Consider the following 19,635-nt stretch of genomic DNA (forward strand, 5'->3'; position numbering starts at 1 on the left):
CAGCACAAGATGCACCTGTGTAATGATCATGCTGTTTAATCAGCTTCTTAATATGCCACACCTGTTAGGTGGATGGATTATCTTGATAAAGGAGAAATGCTCAATAACAGGGATATAAACAAATTTGTGCTCCAAATTTGAGAGAAATAAGCTTTTTGTGCGTCTGGAATATTTCTGGGATCTTCTAGGGACTACACTTTATGCAAACTGGAAACCACATATCCTGCGGTCGTATTTATTGTAGCTAGGGATTTTAACAAAGCAAATGTGAGGAAAACGCTACCGAAGTTCTATCAACACATTGACTGTAGTACTCACTCTGGAAAAACACTGGAACACTGCTACTCCCCCTTTCGAGATGCCTACAAGGACCTCCCCCGCCCTCCCTTCGGCAAATCAGATCATGACTCAGGAAACAGGAAACAGCAGAGGGTGCACCCCCCTATCTACATCGACGGGGCCGCAGTGGAGAAGTAGGAAAGCTTCAAGTTCATCGGCGTACACATCACTGACAATCTGAAATGGTCCACCCACACAGACAGTGTGGTGAAGAAGGTGCAACAGCACCTCTTCAACCTCAGGAGGCTGAAGAAATTGTCCCTAAGACCCTCAAACCCCAAACTTTTACAGATGCACAATTGAGAGCATCCTGTCAGGCTGTATCACCACCTGGTACGGCAACTGCACCGCCTGCAACCGTAGTGCTCTCCAGAGGGTGGTGCGGTCTACCCACCGCATCACCAGGGGCACACTGCCTGCCCTCCAGGACACCTACAGCACCCGATGTCACAGGAACGCCAAAAATATCATAAAGGACATCAACCACCCGAGCCACTGCCTGTTCACCCTGCTATCATCCAGAAGTCAAGGTCAGTACAGGTGCATCAAAGCTGGGAAAAACAACTTCTATCTCAAGGCCATCAGACTTTCAAAAATATATTTTTGGCTTTCCTTCCGGTGCTGTACGTGTCCTGGAGGGCAGGCAGTGTGCCCCTGGTGATGCGTTGGACAGACTGCACCACCCTCTGGAGAGCACTACGGTTTCAGGCGATGCAGTTGATACAGCCCGACAGGATGCTCTCAATTGTGCATCTGTAAAAGTTTGTGAGGGATTTAGGTGACCAGCCAAATTTCTTTAGCCTCCTGAGGCTCTGTTGCGCCTTCTTCACCACACAGTCTGTGTGGGTGGTCCATTTCAGATTGTCAGTGATGTGTATGCCAAGGAACTTGAAGCTTTCCACCTTCTCCACTGCGGTCCCGTCGATATAGATAGGGGGGTGCACCCTCTGCTGTTTCCTGAAGACCACGATCATCTCCTTTGTTTTGTTGACGTTGAGTGAGAGGTTGTTTTCCAGGCACCACACTCCCAGAGCCCTCACCTCCTCCCTGTAGGCTGTCTCGTCATTGTAGTGACTGGGTGTATTGATACATCATCCAAAGTGTAATTAATAACTTCACCATGCTCAAGGCGATATGCAATGTCTGCTTTTTTTACAATTTTACCCATCTACCAATGGGTGCCCTTCTTTGCGAGGCATTGGAAAACCTCCCTGGTCTTTGTGGTTGAATATGTGCTTGAAATTCACTGCTCGGCTGAGGGACCTTACAGATAATTGTTTGTGTGGGGTACAGAGATGGGGTAGTGATTCAAAAATCATGTTAAACGCCATTTTGCACACATAGTTAGTCCGTGCAATTTATTATCTGACTTGGTAAGCATATTTATACTCTTGAAGTTATTTAGGCTTACCATGACAAAGGTGTTGAATACTTATTGACTCAAGACATTTAAGCTTTTCATTTTTTATTAATTTGTAAAAAATGTCTAAAAACATAATTCCGCTTTGACATTATGGGGTATTGTGCATAGATCCGTGACACACAATCTAAATGCAATTTTAAATTCAGGCTGAACACAACAAAATGTGGAAAAAGTCAAGGGCTATGAATACTTTCCGAAGGCACTGTATATAGTATGTGAAGCAGGCAAATGCATTTATATATTGGACTGGTATATCTATAAATTTACAGTACCAGTCAAAGTATGGACACACCTACTCATTCCAGGGTTTTTCTTTATTTGTACTATTTTCTACATTGTAGAATAATAATGAAGCCATCAAAACTATGAAATAACATATATGGAATCATGTAGTAACCAAAAAACTGTTAAACAAATCAAAATATATTATATATTTGAGATTCTTCAAAGTAGCCAACCTTCGCCTTGATGACAGCTTTGCACATTCTTGGCATTCTCTCAACCAGCTTCATGAGGTAGTCACCTGGAATGCTTTTCCAACAGTCTTGAAGGAATTCGGACATATGCTGAACACTTGTTGGCTGCTTTTCCTTTACTCTGCGGTCCAACTCATCCCAAACCATCTCAGTTGGGTTGATGTTGGGTGATTGTAGAGACTAGGTCATCTGATGCAGCACTCCATCATTCTCCTTCTTGGTCAAATAGCCCTTACACAGCCTGGAGGTCTGTTTTTGGGTCATTGTCCTGTTGGGTCATTGTCCTTGTTTCAACTGTTTTATTGCTCTGTTAGTAAATGGTTTACCGTCAATTATCAGGACAAATCATAGTCCTGACGAACTAAAACATTCTGTAAATAAGACCTATTGTGATCTGATGTTTAAATTCTTCTTTATGGAAAATGCCTTTATAAATTGTCAATATCTTCATTTATTGTTATCAAGAGTTTATAAAACGTTAATTGTCATGTAAATTACTTTATTAAAACAAGCATAAAATGGATTTGTCATCATGTTTAGTTTTTCCTTTACAACGTCAAATTGAGGTGGATGCGCAATACTGAAATTGAGAAAGCATCTTACAGACAATTTTCTTAAATATTGACTAAACTGAAGGGGCATGCACATGCAGGATCCCCATTCTCTGCCTATTGAAATGTCTCTGTTTCAATGGGCATGACGCCACTGCTTGTTCTGCTTTCTGGTACATCTGTTGGGCTTCACAGACTTTTTTTTACACCTTGGTTCAGTTGTGGGCCTGGCTTTCATAGGTTGCAGCTAACATGTCTGTGGTAACTCGATCAATGCCAATGCCAATGCCAATAACAACGGCAATGCATATATGAATAGTAATACTACTATACCGCAGGTAAGTATACATACACATTCAAAAGTAATTATGTATAGTGTCCACACTATAACCATTTATATTGGGTTTCACAGACTTTTCTTCGCACCTTGGTTCTGTTGTGGTCCTGGCTGTCATGATAGGGTACAGTTTGTTCTCCTAGCTCAGTTCCAGACAGCACAGCAGCACACCATCGTTAGCTTAGCTCACTGCTATGATTCATATTTGCCACTGGCGTCACTAGTGGGGCTAAGACAACCAGACTGTTGTTTTTGGTTTTGGAGAGTTATTTATTTATTTATTATAATATAAATAGATTTGACACATAACATATACGCCTCCTATATTGTATTGTATGTTACATACCAAGGTCATCATGCTAGTTTATAACACACATACTGTACAACACAATAAGCATAACATGTTTATTAATAGTAGTTCGTACTGTAGTTTTGAGCAGCCAAAATTGAAAGCTTTGATTTGTCACTCATAAACAAAATCAACAAGTGCAAATGTGTGATAAAACGGTATTTATCTTAAAGATTGTCTGTTGTCTATTTCCTGAAGATCACTGTGGCCCATTACCACTGACAAGATAATGTAGAAATTGTGTATTCGGAGGCTACAGTGTAAACGTGTGTTAGGTTTACGTCATTCTATTTTATCTCTAATAGTATCAAAACAAAGCTTTAGAGAGACATTCACACGGATTGTGACTGAGCATGGCTTGTCCCCAGTGCTGGCCTGTCTTTCACTGCCTGGCAAACAGAGATGACAATTTCCCCACCCTTTTCTCAAGTTGGCCAAACCGCCACCCAAGGGCCTAATCCTGTCCTTTCCAACCTCAACCCCTCCTACACACAACCCATCGCACAACTAATGCTGGGACTGGTTCGCACACACACACACACACAACAACACACAACACACACACACACACACACCACACACACACACCACACACACACCACACACACCACACACACACACACACGACACACACACACACACCACACACACACACAACACACACACCACACACACACACACACACACACACACACACACACACACTCGCTTCTAGTCCTTAGGAAACTTTGCACACGCATTTCGCTACACTCGCAATAACATCTGCTAACCATGTGTATGCGACCAATACAATTTGATTTGATTTGATTTGACACACACTCACAAGCCCATCCCAGCAACCAACTCACCCTGGGGCTGGCTCTCTTGCAAAACACACACACCACACACACACACACACACACACACACACACACCACACACACACACACACACACACACACACACACACCACACACCACACACACACACACACACACACACACAACACACACACCCCACACAACACACACACACACAACCTATCTCTGCCATGGAGAGGGCCCTTCCCTTTCCTGTATATAAATGGATTCAGAGGGACCCAGCAACAGCCTGTCTTTGTGTGTGAGAGAGACAGACACTCAGCCCCTGAGGATCAACTCTATCAGACAACTGCAGCTTTCCCCTCTTCAACTTCTACAGAGGTGAGTTTACTCTTCAGTGGTCACCGGTCAAGCAATGTTTTCTGTCTCCAATCTTATTTGTTTGATACTGCATGTATTTGACAATGCTTTGATGAAAAGTAATGCGATGCCTCATAGAATGCATCATTTGCAGTACTCTAAATTTAGTTGCAGTACTTTTGTTGTTTTGCTGTATACTAGTACAAACCATTTTTTCCTCTAGGAAACTTCAAATGCTGGTAAAGCAGATTTCTTTATGGGGGGGGGGGGGGGGGGCTGTGGGCTTTATGAGAGTCCTAAATGGAAGCTAATTTTACAGTACCAGAGTGAGAACTGAGTGCTGGTTTGAATGGTTCTTTATTCCACATCATGTAATCTGGTTCAGAATTAGGGTTATTTGCTTCTGTGTTTTTTCTTTTCCTTTACATCCACATTTTGTTGTAAAATGCTGTTAAACTATGGATAATTTTTACCTTTCAGGAGTCACATTTCTACTTTGCACAACGCCTCCGTGTCTAAGTACACACTACATAAAACTGTGTATATGGGGGACATTTTCGTAGCACAGGAGCATTGTGCAAAGTGCAAAAAATATGAAAAACCTAATTATAATCTGGTAGCATGACGAAATTAGAACATATTCTTCAACAATGTGCGTCATAAAGAGAACACAATTTACATATTGCTCCGTTTATGAAACGCTATTTAAATAGTCACCTCTTTGTAACACACATTGTTCAAGAAAAAAATCGAATTAAAGGAAAACTCCACCCAAAAACGATCTTTTGGTATTTGTTTCATTAGTCCATTGTTGACATAGTCCCAAAACATTTTTCTTGTCAGCAATCAAGATTTCAAGATATATAACTTTCAAAATACAGAAATAATCCCTGTATGATGCATTTTGCATCATACGATGCTGTGCTTTGCATAATATGATGCAAATTGCATCATACAGGGAGGATTTCTGTATATTATAATAAGGTTTGCGGTATTTTTTGCACTTTGCACAATAATTTATTTTGCACTATGAACATGTTATCCTATACAAACAGTATTATATGGCATCATCCATTGACTAATAGCTGAAAATAGTAATAACTTGCAGCATTTACACCACAGAAAGGCACAGCGCTGTCCCAGAAAACATCGATAAAAACCTGTGGTGATGTTGTTTCTCCACAATCAGCATTGACCAGCTAATGTTCAGATGAAGGGGGTGACGGCACCATGTGAGCGTGTGTGTGTGCGTGTGCATGTGTGTGTGCCACGGTGAAACAGTGCTCTCACTGTGCAGGTCCATGACTCACCTTTCYAACACTGGCCAGAGACCATCCCACACCCCAAACCTATCTCCTCGACCAGCACAGCACAGCACACGCCCATTACATAACTAAATTCTTAAATCGTTGTTTGTGCCACAAAGCTGCATGACGTATATTGTGCCATACTTACATTTTCATGAAAACAACCATTGTGTATTTAATGACTAAAACAGCATGACCATATTTACATAATAATTTCCATTAAACAACCACCCCCCCCTCCCTCCTAACCTCAAATAAAATAGGCTTTAAAGGGAGAGACCCCCAGGGGATGGTTGGTTGAAGTAATTCCTTTTTCAGTGCTGCTTTATTGACTTACGGTACGTCTCGAGATTTTTATTTACATTTAACCCACTATTAGTAATGTTGCACCACTGCTTGTAGTATACTTGGACTGCCAAGTTTGGACTTAGATATAGTTTGTTAATGTATATTATTACCTAACTAATTGTAAATGTGCAAGGTAATTTGTTAGTTTTACCACAGATACTGGCATAATTGTACTGGTACACTACTCGTTGTGAAAATGATAAAAATTACAAAATTACAACAACAAATAAATACACAATGATTCTAAGCAAAGGAATCTGATGACATTGTTGTGTCCCCCACACACTGACACTAAAGTTTCCCTTGTCATTTACGACCGTTTTCTCTCTTTAATTTGAAGATTAACTGCACAGTCTGGTGACACACTGACCACAAGGGACGGAGAATAACACAACACGCCAAAACAAACAACCAAACACCCCAAAATGTCTGACCTTGCCAACTGCTTTTCTGGAATTACACCCTCAGTAGGCTCCTCTTTAATACAGCACGGAAATAAACAATGAAAGAAAAAATAAACACAGGCTCTACTCAGTGAAACCACAGATCAATTCAAACCTAAGTTTACTGACCTAGTCACTACAATAATGCACACTAATACACACATAGAAGTGGTTCCCAAAGTCCTACTAGCACTGACTTCGCTGATAAGTACTTTGTTGAGGGAAAATGTACTTGATACRATTGTGATGTGTGTTGTCTCACCTAGCTAACTTAAGATGAATGCACTAATTGTAAGTCACTCGGGATAAGRGCGTCAGCTAAATGACGAAAATGTAAAATTTAATATATATAATTGTTTTGACATGTGGTTTGTGTTCAAGTTTACGTGCACCTCATCCAGGTCAGTACTAAAGTTCGCTATTGCTGCCCTACCTCAATGTGAAACAGATGGTTTGTGGGAACAGTTAATCTCTTAGCATCTGCTGCACAACTGGGAGTGTCCTCCCCAAGGGCTAGCTGAATATGAATGGAGTCGTCATGTGATATGATACCATACTGTACCTAGGAAATGTCTGCTTGTCTATTTGACTCTCTGTCTCTGTCTCTGTCTCTGTCTCTGTCTCTGTCTCTGTCTCTGTCTCTGTCTCTGTCTCTGTCTCTGTCTCTGTCTCTGTCTCTGTCTCTCTCTGTTCGTCCGTTTGTCTGTGTCCCAGGCCCGTGAGGTGACGTTTCAGCGCTGGTACCATGTCTGACTCAGAGCCCGCCGCCAAGACACAACCCCAGGTGTCACACCGCGGACGCAGTGCAGCCCCCATCGCCAGCTCCAATGCAGATGGGGAGGAGGTGCCTGAGTTCGAGCCCTTCGGCCTGATGCCCCGAGGACCCCCTCCACTCAAGGGTAAGGAGGAGAAGGAGCCTGTGTGTGTGTGTGGGTGCGTGCACGTGTGTGTGTGTGTTTGAGTGTGTGTGTGGTGTGCGACAGAGAGAGACAGAAGTGTGTTTGTATGTCAGAGTGTTGGTTTGTGAGTCAGTATGTGCCTTGGTCACAAACGATAAGAGACCCTACAATGACACGTTTCCTGTAGATTTAGGATGCTGACTGACAAATGAATGGCATTCCGTTCAGAGTTATCTCAACACACGTCTTCAGACACATCCTGAGTCTACCAGCCTCGTCACTGTTCTCCTTTCCTCAGCATTATCTCCCTAGAACACAAGGCAGGGTTCTGAATAAGAATGGAATGACTGGAATATAGAACCTCTAACAGACTGGAAGCGACTTCAGCTGTCCCCTCATGATGGGTAATTATGAGACCTCAGGATAAGACCCAGATGCAGACAGTTCAAAGTAAAAAAAGTTTATCACAAAAACAGGGGGCAKCTTAAGGGCAGGCAGAGGTCAGTAACCCAGAGCAGAGTCCGAAAGGCACAGAAGGGCAGGCAGGCTCAGGGTCAGGGCAGGCAGAATGGTCAAAACCGGGAAAACTAGAAAACAGGGACTAGAGCGAAAACAGGAGTACGGGAAAAATGCTGGTATGCTTGACGAGACAAGACAAACTGGAAACAGACAAACAGAGAACACAGGTATAAATACACAGGGGATAATGGGGCAGATGGGCGACAGAGGGGGGTGGAGACAAGCACAAAACAGGTGAAACAGATCAGGGTGTGACAGTCATAGCCATCTAAATAATATCTTGTAGCGAGTTTCCCAAAAAGAACAACAACCAACAACAATCACGTTGTTGATCTTCGACTACAGTTCATCATTTTTACTATACGTCACCACAGTCTGCAGACAAAGCTGTCTGTCTATCCCTAAGATGAGAAGGTTCCCAAAGTTGAACACGCAACGTAATCGGCCTTCAGAAAGTCTCTACCACTCTTCATACATTTGAACTTGCAGGATTCCATACGTTACGTTATGTTGAAGATAGAATCGTTAGTTGCTACATCCATTTTTGGACTTATAATTGAATGATATACACACACTGATTCTTGAAGAAGGCAACTTATAAATGCCTCATGATTAGTTCAACTGTTGTACCTCATCAGAACCCAAAACATAAGCTTGTTTTACTCCAATGTTTGTAAACAACGTAAATGTAAACGATGTAAATGCCTCAAAATCTGGTTAAAACTATCATTTAGATATCATGGATGTTCAGTCCTTCAAATCAAAATGTATTAGTCACATGCGCCGAATACAACAGGTGTAGGTAGACCTTACAGTGAAATGCTTACTTATGAGCCCCTAACCAACAATGCAGTTTCAAGAAAATACAGATAAGAATTAGAGATAAAAGTAACAGGTAATTAAAGAGCAGCAGTGAAATGACAATATACAGGGACTATATACAGGGGGTTACTGATACAGAGTCAATGTGTGGGGGCACCGGTTATTTGAGGTAGTATGTACATGTAGGTAGAGTTATTAATGTGACTATGCATAGATGACAACAGAGAGTAGCAGTGGTGTAAAGAGGGCGTGAGAGGGGGTGAGGGATGGGGGGGGGGGGTCAATGCAAACAGTCTGGGTAGCCATTTGACTAGATGTTCAGGAGTCTTATGGCTTGGGGGTAGAATCTGTTTAGAAGCCTCTTGGACCTAGACTTGTCGCTCCGGTACCGCTTGCCGTGCGGTAGCAGAGATAACAGTCTTTGACTAGGGTGACTGGAGTCTTTGACCATTTTTAGGACCTTCCTCTGCATCCATAGCTCTGTCTATGAATTTGAGAGACGTTACATTTCTCCAGGCCCATCCCTCAGCTTTTTGCTGAAACAGAGGTGTATTGGAATAACTGCTCAAGGTCACATGGAAAAATATCAGGGCCCAAGTTACGATGACAAGTCTGCATCTCTCTCTCTCTTCCCTTTTATATTCCTCTCTCCTCATCTCGCTCTTCCTCGTTCTCTTCCTACTCTCCTATCAGAGTTCTTGGACATCTGGGATGTGAACATGCTGCGGAAGCCAGACGAGGTCAATAAGCATCAGCACACCACCCACCTGTATGCCAACGACCACCTCGTCGTTCGCAGGGGACAGGAGTTCCAGCTGAAGGTGACCTTCGACCGTCCCTACAAGCCCTCCGACGACCAGTTTGCTGTGGAGTTCGTCATCGGTGAGATAAAGAAACCCCCACCTAAAAAAGTTTCCTAAGYTAAAAAAGGGCTAACTCTGTATCAGTGGTTACTGGTTAAGAAGTAGTTTACTGTACGCACATCTAGAAACTTGCATCCAGATGCAGGGTACCAAAAGTAAAGTAATGAAAAAAAGATTGTTTTATTATGTTTCAAGTGGCGGTTACATTAATTGCGGGAACATTCATTGTATCTTTTTTTCATTGAATGTTCCCGCACTTAGTTACAACCGCCACTTGAAACATAATAAAACTAAGGAGGAATATGTGCAGGTATTTATCTTTCTTTCCTGTATCAGTGGTTAGGTCTACCATAGGTCTACCATAGCTCTAGTCCAGGGTGTTAGTACGAAGGCTTGGTGTAGGGTGAAGTGGCCCCTAGACCCTGATCTTTGGTCTGTTTTACATTTTCTCCACTAATGGTAAAGGTTAGGATTGAGGAATGGGAAGTTGATCCTAGATCTGTACCTAGAAGAAACTGCACCCCGGAGCCAAAGACCAGAGCTAGGTCTACCCCTGCCCTGACATGTCATTCCCCCTGTTCCTCCTATCCACCAGGGGGCAGTCCCCAGTTCAGTAAGGGCACCTACATYCCTGTGTCTGTGACCAGTGACCGCCAGAGCCCGTGGGCCGGCCGGGTGTTGGACAGCGCAGACAACGTGGTCACGGTGGGGATCACCCCAGCGCCAGACTGCATTGTGGGAAAGTGGCGCACGTACGTGGCGGTGGTGACGCCATATGGAATCCGCAGGACAAGGCAGGACGAGAGTCGAGATGTCTATATCCTGTTCAACCCCTGGGTGGCAGGTCTGTGACACTCACTGATGACAGCAATCACACTAGCCTGTTCCCACAACAGTTGTTTGTGCTGATTGATTGATCGATTTAGCTCTATTAATCTCGTGAGTCTATTCATCTACATTCCGATAATAGATTCCATTCTATTATTCTGGCTTCCTTCCACCAGCTGATTCTGTGTTCCTGGATGATAGCAATGAGAGGGAGGAGTGTGTTCTCAACGAGGTGGGAGTCATCTACCACGGGGCGTTTGACGACGTGTCCGAGCGGCCCTGGAACTTTGGCCAGGTACAGAGAGACCCAGTGCACCACTACTAGCTACGCAATGATTGGTTTGGGTGTGGTGATACGCTATCTGTACCATGCAGAATTAATTTGTAACTACTGTACATGTAAGTCATTATACGTCAAATAGCAGGACGGTTGTGTCTTAGTCCATACACATTACCTGTCTGTCATCTTTTTGTTTTGGCTTTAAGAAACTGTCTGATTCTCTATGCGATCGTCAAAGAAGTTCAGTGAACACTTAACTGAACTTTGCTTGTTGCAGTTTGACTATGGGGTGCTGGATGCGTGTCTGTTCATCATGGATAAAGCTGCCATGCCCATCACCAACAGGGGCGACCCCATCAAAGTAGCCCGGAAGGCCTCAGCCATGGTGAGCGTTACGGGGTTACCACCGGTCCGTACAGAGAACCCATTAAGGTCACAACGTTCTAACAGTACAACCGTTTCACACAGTAGATTTATAGGGGGAAGAAACTCCATGGAGGCTTGAGAAAAGACTCCTTGCCAGAAGACACATTTCCAACCAAATCAAATCACATTGTATTAGTCACATGCGTCGGATACAACAAGTGCAGACCTTACAGTGAAATGTTTACTTACGAGCCCCTAAACAAACAATGCAGTTGAAAAAAAATATGGATAACAATAAGAAAAAGTCACGAGTAATTAAAGAGCAGCAGTAAAATATCAATAGCGAGACTATATATGGGGGGGTACTGGTACAGAGTCAATGTGCGGGGGCACCGGTTAGTCGAGCTAATATGTACATGTAGCTAGAGTTATTAAAGTGACTATGCATAGATGGTAACAACAGAGAGTAGCAGCGTTGTAAAAGAGGAGGAGAGGGGTTGGGGGGCAGTGCAAATAGTCTGGGTAGCCATTTGATTAGATGTTCAGGAGTCTTATGACTTGGGGGTAGAAGCTGTTTAGAAGCCTCTTGGACCTAGACTTGGTGCTCCGGTACCGCTTGCCGTGCGGTAGCAGAGAGAACAGTCTATGACTAGGGTGGCTGGAGTCTTTAACAATTTTTAGGGCCTTTCTCTGACACCGCCTGGTATAGAGGTCCTGGATGGCAGGAAGCTTGGCCCCAGTGATGTACTGGGCCATTCGCACTACCCTCTGTAGTGCCTAGCGGTCGGAGGCCGAGCAGTTGCCATACCAGGCAGTGATGCAACCGGTCAGGATGCTCTCGATGGTGCAGCTGTAGAACCTTTTGAGGATCTGAGGACCCATGCCAAATCTTTTCAGTCTCCTGAGGGGGAATAGGTTTTGTTGTGCCCTCTTCTTTATTTCTACTTGAAGAGAGATTTGTACTTACAACTCATAGGCTTGTAACAGGCTATTTGCATACAAAATGGCACTCTATTTCACATATAATGCATTACTTTTGACCAGGGTATTCCCTATATAATGCATTACTTTTGACCAGGGTATTCCCTATATAATGCATTACTTTTGACCAGGGCCCATAAGGCTCTGTTCAAAAGAAGTGCACTGTAAAGGAAATAGGGTGCCATTTTGGATGCAGAGAACCGTATGTTTGCCTCTCTCTCCCAGCTGAACTCTCGTGACGACGACGGGGTGCTGGTGGGGAGCTGGAGTGGTGACTACACCTACGGAGTGGCACCCACCTCCTGGACTGGAAGTACTGAGATCCTCCTCAACTACTCCAGCAGCAAGATGCCCGTCTGCTATGCCCAGTGCTGGGTCTACGCTGCTGTCTTTAACACCTGTGAGACCTGCATAAGGCTACAATATTCTCCAAACTTTCAGAAAATTCAATTTTTTCTGAAATCTGTAATGATTCCAGAAATGTTTAACTAGGATTTCCCAAAAATCATTTAGGCAAAGTTTTGGGGTTTTTACAATGCTAATGAGTGAAATATTTGGGAGGATTTCATAATTAATCACTCATTAATTTCCTACTATTTGATGTGAAGAATTCTCCCAAAAAGTCTGAATTTCTTTTGTTGTTGCTGATGATACAGTTTCTTTCCTTCCCCCTCGGCAGTCTTGCGCTGTCTGGGCATCCCCGCCAGGGTTGTCACCAACTTCTTCTCTTCCCACGACAATGACGGCAACCTGAAAACTGACATCATCCTGGATGAGAACGGCAGAATTGACAAGCAACGCACCAAGGACTCTATCTGGTAGAATTGTTCCAGTGGCAGACAAATCACTTTCTGATTTGATTTGATTTGATTTGAGCATTTAAAAATACAATTCATGAGTGGAGAGACTGCATTTACAATGATTTATGGTAATGTCAAATAATGGAATGGATGTGTTGCCGTAGGAACTACCATTGCTGGAACGAGTGCTACATGAGCAGGCCAGACCTTCCTCAAGGGTTTGGGGGCTGGCAGGCTGTGGATGCTACGCCCCAAGAGACCAGTGATGGTGAGGTGTTCATACACACAAGCATGTACGCACGCACACACACACACACACACATATACTGTAGAAACAGGCACAGGCACTCACACACGCGCACACATACGCAGAAACAAACACACACCCACAGAAACACACACACACATACACACACACAATTTAACTGACCATGTTATAATTTTTACATAACCATGTTATGAAATGTACATGCTGTGTAGTTACTATATTATATCATTATTTGGGATATTACTAATACCTAATGTGTCTTTCATTGTATCCAGGGATGTACAGGTGTGGCCCTGCATCCGTCCAGGCCATCAAACATGGCCAGATCTGCTTCCCGTTCGACGCACCTTTCGTGTTTGCTGAGGTAAATACTACAACAATGGGCCATCCTAGTGGCGCAAAACACCAACTGCACAGGACAGTATACAAAATGTTACAACCCCTATGTCACTTCCCAAGACAGTCCATTTTTTGTTTGCATCAGTTTGAATCAGTGAGCTCAATTGTAGTAGTGAACATACGGTACCAGTACATGTGTTCTGGTATTACTAGTATATGACTTATATATGACTWAACATATCAATAGATGACTAATTACTGGAATTTGACATGATGAATGTGTCCCATTTTTTCTATAGGTGAACAGTGATGTGGTGTTCTACTCACGGAACCCCAGAGATGGAACCCTGGAGCCGGTCAAAGTCAACAGCAGCCATGTTGGTAGGATGGTGGTGACCAAAGCTCCCGGCCAGGACACTCGGCGTGACATCACTGACCAGTACAAGTTCCCCGAAGGTAAGAGAGGAGAGAGGAGGGAGTGTCACAGAGCAAAAGCGTAAAGGGACGCTTTCCCGAACACAGATTAAAAAGGACCTATGCAGAAATCACTCCACCATTTCCTGCTGGCTAAAATTCTAATAGTAAGCCTAATTTCAGTTTACGTGACAAAACAAGCAAGTATCATGTAGAGAATCATTGTACCGTCTAAACCGCTGTATTTTCAGCTGTTTGAAGCTGGTGTACAAAACTGAAAGTAAACGACACAAAAATGAAATTTAAGCATGGGTAGCATATAAATAGTGCACAGAACAAATCTAACATTTCTTGGACTTGCTTTCAATGAGAATGATAGATCTATAACTCAAATTTATATGTGAATTTAAACTCCATTAAAACTGCATTGTTGATTAAGGGCTTGTAAGTAAGCATTTCACTGTAAGGTCTACTACATCTGTTGTATTCGGCCATGTGACAAATAACATTTGATTTGATTTAAATGTTAAAAGAAGGGTTTTGTCTCTGTGTGAACGAGGTACGACCACTCTAAAAACCCAGATTCTAAATGTGGACTACTTCTGAATCAAACCGTATAATCTTTCCCTTTCATCTGTGGTCTCCCACATCCACAGGTAGCCCAGAGGAGCGCACGGTTCTGGAGAAGGCAGAGGAGTACGGTTGTCAGCGTGAGAAGGCCATCCTTCCAGAGGCTGACGTGGAGCTGGACATGCCCCTGATCGAGGTGAGGGTGGGGGATGACTTCGAGCTGAAGCTGGAGTTCAACAACAAGAGTGGCCAGGCTCGCACCGGGGACGTGTATGTCAGTGGCAACGTGGTGTATTACACAGGAGTCACCAGCTCTGAGTTCCTCTTCAAGACCCTTAAAGTGACATTGGATCCCATGAAAGGTGGGCAGGTGGGGGAGGAGGGGTGGTGTGTGTGGGTTGGTGGGTGGGTTCTTGTAAGATCAATATTCTAGTTACTAGTGGCAAGCCAGTTGAACTCCAATATTTCTAAAGCAAGACCCAACAAAATACATGAAAATTAAAGTAAAACTCAAGGAGACAAAGCATATCCTAAGAAAGTCATCTCTGTGTGTCCACAGCTGAGAAGAAAGTGATCCAGGTGCGTTCCCAGGACTACATGAGAAAGCTGGTGGAGCAGGCCAACCTCCACTTCATCGCTACTGGGAAGGTCAARGAGACGGGTCAGATTGTCACCGCCATGAGGGTCGTCACTCTTCACAACCCCAAACTCTCTGTCCAGGTCAGAGGTCATGTTTTTAGGAGTGGTAATATGCTCACAGCCTGAAACAAATCAATTTGTACTCTATAGAGCAGGGGTGTCAAACATACGTCCCCCCCGCAGGGGGTCCAATCGGGCACATTTTTTAATGTTTTTTTGGGGGTGGGGGGGTGCGAACTCAATATACTTTAAAATGACAAAAACCAAATCGAAACTGTAGAAATTATAATGGACCCGCATTCATATACTATCTTGACTGTGTTCAGCGTCGCTAATAATCAGCTAAATGAACAAGACAGTCAGGGAGCACTGAAAAATTCATCGAGGACTATTTTGGGCTAATTTTGACGGCGAGGAAATATAACCAATTTTCAGTGCAGCCCTCCGGACCTCGTTGAAGACCGGATAAAGACTGAATTCTGCTAAATGAGTTTGACATCCCTGGTATAGAATACAAAGTATTTTCCAAATATGCTCAGTTTATCGATCCTTGCTGGGTCTTCACGGACAGGATCAGGACCAACTCTCATCCCCTCTCTGTAGGTGTCTGGTCTGGCTAAGGTAAGTGAGGAGATGTTTGTGACTGTGGAGTTCACCAACCCGTTCAAGTTCAACCTGGAGGATGTGTACATTCGCGTGGAGGGGCCAGGAGTCATGCCACCCAAGTATAAACATTACGGGTGAGCAGAGTGATACCTGTATGTGTGTGTGTGTGTTTTGTGTGCGTGTGTGTGTGTGTGTGCATACTCATGTGTGTGTATATGTGTGTATTCCAGTCTGATCCTGGCTGGCTCGTCCCTGACGTGGACAGAGAGTTTTACCCCACGAAGGGAGGGACCCACCAAGCTGATGGCCAGCCTGGACTGTGCTGCACTCAGGCAGGTGTACGGTCAGGCCCAGCTGACCGTCAAGCCCTGAGCAGCACAAGGGAGATGGCACAGCTATACAAGACATCTATAGCACAGCTGGACAGCCTATTTACAGCTCAGTTACAGCCCAGCAAGCAACAATTAAGAGATTTGTTGTTTTTTCTTTTTCTTCTTCTTCTTCTTGGATGGATCATGTAATTTCACAAGAGGCAATATTTTTTAACTATGCAACATTTAGTGTAGTTCAATGTATTTGTTTTCATTTATATACAAGGAAAACACTACTACATCACAGCTAATACAGCCCAGCTACAGTTTAGAGATTGGACTTGAATATTAGGCCTAATACATGGTTCAATCTATCTTCACAAGAGATGCAACATTTTCTTACCACAAGATGCTACATTTATTGAAATTTATGAAAAGTTCAATATCCCTGTTTTCTTTTCTTTTTTGACTTCTATGCGAGAGAAGTACTTATATAACCCAAATTAAAAAGATGAACATGAATATGATTGCATGTTATCAATTATTGTGTTTTTATGGCAATATACTTTGGTTTTGAAAGGTCCAGATAAGATCTTTTGAAATGAAATATTGAATGTATCCCATCGGCCTACATGCATGCTGTCAAAATTATAATTCTTCGAGCATCCAGTTCTAAGTTTGAAGTTGTGGACCTTGCCCTATGCGCGACAGGGATGAGTGAGTAAGTGACTTGAGCACTTCTGTGCTTCGTTCACTTCCGCACAAGTCTAGGGGTTTCTTTCATAGGCTGTGTTTACACAGCCATCCTAAGGATTTTACTTCATGTACAATTTTTTTCCCTGTACTGTTCTGACAGTTTTATATGTCTCCCATATCAGATTAGCGCATTCACACTGTCGTATTCTCTGAAATAGCACGCAGATGCAATGCTCATTTCCGTTCACTGTTCCAATCAAAATTTGGTGTGGTTGTAAGGACTGGGTGTCGGAGTGCGAAGTCAGGCGCAGGAAGACAGAGGATTCAATGATAACGTTCATTTAATGAACCACGGAGAAACAACGGCCACCCAACTTGACACTGGGTGCTCACAATAAACTGCCCCAGACACGGGGAACGAAAACAGTTCAGAAATGTACTCCAACATACACAAACACGTAACGTCAGACTAACAAACACCAAGCTTACAAATAAACAATCCCGCACAAAGAAACGRGCGGGCCGGMTGACWGATAAAGCCCAACTAATTAAGAACAAACACAAAACAGGTGTAACCAATGAACACATAAGGAGGGGGAGAWAAGGATCAGTGGCAGCTAATAGGCCGGTGACGACGACCGCCGAGCGCCACCCGAACGGGAAGGAGAGCCTGCCTCGGTCGGAGTCGTGACAGTGGTAGTCTTGGTGATGGCAGGTCATGTGCAAAAAATATATACTACATGTACAAACACGTATATGGTATGAATCAGAACTCAAAAGACCAGATTCCATGTGTTTTCTTTCTGTTTACACACTGGGAAAAGATCAGATATSTATCAGATATACCAAATAAGTGTCAAAAGATCAGAASTGGGCTGCCTGTGTAAACATTAAATGTTTCAAGCTATTATTTTAASAAAACTATTTAAGAATAGTATCCTCTTTTATACACTGAGACCGACTCTGTTCAACAGTAGGYCTATGCGTGTCCAGCAAAGGCCAACATGATATTACCTGATATCATACTACAATCTCTATTTTGCCGGACTTAAATCTAAAAAACATAATTTGAAAATGAGCCAGAAATACAAGAGTATTTATTTTATATGTAGGACATAAAGCATGATGAAACTAAGAGGCTCAAAGTGAAAGTGTAGTTACTTACTAACACAAGCAGCACAGCCTCATACAACTGTCTGAAACATACCGTTGAAGTCGGAAGTTTACATACACCTTAGCCAAATACATTTCAACTCAGTTTTTCATAATTCCTGACATTTAATCCTGGTAAAAATTCCCTGTCTTAAGTCAGTTAGGATCACCACTTTACTTTAAGAATGTGAAATGTCAGAATAATAGTAGAGAGAATGATTTATTTCAGCTTTTATTTCTTTCATCACATTCCCAGTAGGTCAGAAGTTTACATACACTCAATTAGTATTTGCTAGCATTGCCTTTAAATTGTTTAACTTGGGTCAAACGTTTCGGGTAGCCTTCCACAAGCTTCCCACAATAAGTTTGGTGAATTTTGGCCCATTTTTTCTAGACAGAGCGAGTGTAACTGAGTCAGATTTGTAGGCCTCCTTACTCACACACGGTTTTTCTGTTCTGCCCACAAATTTTCAAAAGGATTGAGGTCAGGGATTTGTGATGGCCACTCCAATACCTTGACTTTGTTGTCCTTAAGCCATTTTGCCACAACTTTGGAAGTATGCTTGGGGTCATTGTTCATTTGGAAAACGCATTTGAGAACAAGCTTTAACTTCCTGACTGATGTCTTAAGATGTTGCTTCAATATATCCACATAATTTTCCTCACACGATGACATCTATTTTGTGAAGTGCACCAGTCCTTCCTGCAGCAACGCACCCCCACAACATGATGCTTCCACCCTCTAGCTTCATGGTTGGGATGGTGTTCTTCGGCTTGCAAGCTTCCCCCTTTTTCCTCCAAACATAACGATGGTCATTATGGCCAAACAGTTCATGGTCCCATGGTGTTTCTACTTGCGTACTATTGTTTGTACAGATGAACATGGTACCTTCAGGCATTTGGAAATTGCTCCCAAGGATGGACCAGACTTGTGGAGGTCTACAATTTTTTTCTGAGGTCTTGGCTGACTTCTTTGGATTTTCCCATGATGTCAAGCAAAGAGGCACTGAGTTTGAAGGTAGGCCTTGAAATACATCCACAGGTACACCTCCAATTGACTCAAATTATGTCAATTGGCCTATCAGAAGCTTCTAAAGCCATGACATAATTTTCTGGAATTTTCCAAGCTGTTTAAAGGCACAGTCAACTTAGTGTATGTAAACATCTGACCCACTGGAATTATGATACAGTGAATTATAAGTGAAATAATCTGTCTGTAAACAATTGTTGGAAAAATGACTTGTGCCATGCGCAAAGTAGATGTCCTACCGACTTGCCAAAACTATAGTTTGTTAACAAGAAATTTGTGTAGTAGTTGAAAAGCGAGTTTTAATGACTCCAACCTAAGTGTATGTAAACTTCCGACTTCAACTGTACTACACAATGTGGTGAGGCTGTTGGTCGAGGTGTATACAGTGCATTCGGAAAGTATTCAGAACCCTTGACTTTTTCCACATTTTGTTACGTTACAGCCTTATTCTAAAATGTTTTTTTTTTTTTTTATCTTCAGTCTACACACAATACCCCATAATGACAAAGCAAAAACTGG

At 42.9% G+C, this 19,635-nt stretch overlaps 1 protein-coding gene across 1 annotated transcript; it reads left to right on the forward strand.

Annotated features, from left to right (window-relative positions):
- Window positions 1-4,562: 4,562 nt before the first annotated feature.
- f13a1b (coagulation factor XIII, A1 polypeptide b) lies at window positions 4,563-16,760 on the forward strand. The gene is made up of 15 exons (XM_023971708.2): window positions 4,563-4,656; window positions 7,448-7,632; window positions 9,667-9,855; window positions 10,432-10,680; window positions 10,841-10,959; window positions 11,222-11,329; window positions 12,517-12,691; window positions 12,971-13,109; window positions 13,256-13,359; window positions 13,635-13,723; window positions 13,998-14,154; window positions 14,769-15,044; window positions 15,242-15,402; window positions 15,925-16,061; window positions 16,158-16,760. The coding sequence occupies exons 2-15, from the start codon at window positions 7,479-7,481 to the stop codon at window positions 16,297-16,299; spliced, it is 2,199 nt and encodes a 732-aa protein (XP_023827476.1). The 5' UTR covers window positions 4,563-4,656; window positions 7,448-7,478; the 3' UTR covers window positions 16,300-16,760.
- The last annotated feature ends 2,875 nt before the right edge of the window (window positions 16,761-19,635 follow it).

The sequence above is a fragment of the Salvelinus sp. IW2-2015 genome, linkage group LG3 (genome assembly GCF_002910315.2).
Source record: "Salvelinus sp. IW2-2015 linkage group LG3, ASM291031v2, whole genome shotgun sequence".
Classification (NCBI taxonomy): domain Eukaryota; kingdom Metazoa; phylum Chordata; class Actinopteri; order Salmoniformes; family Salmonidae; genus Salvelinus; species Salvelinus sp. IW2-2015.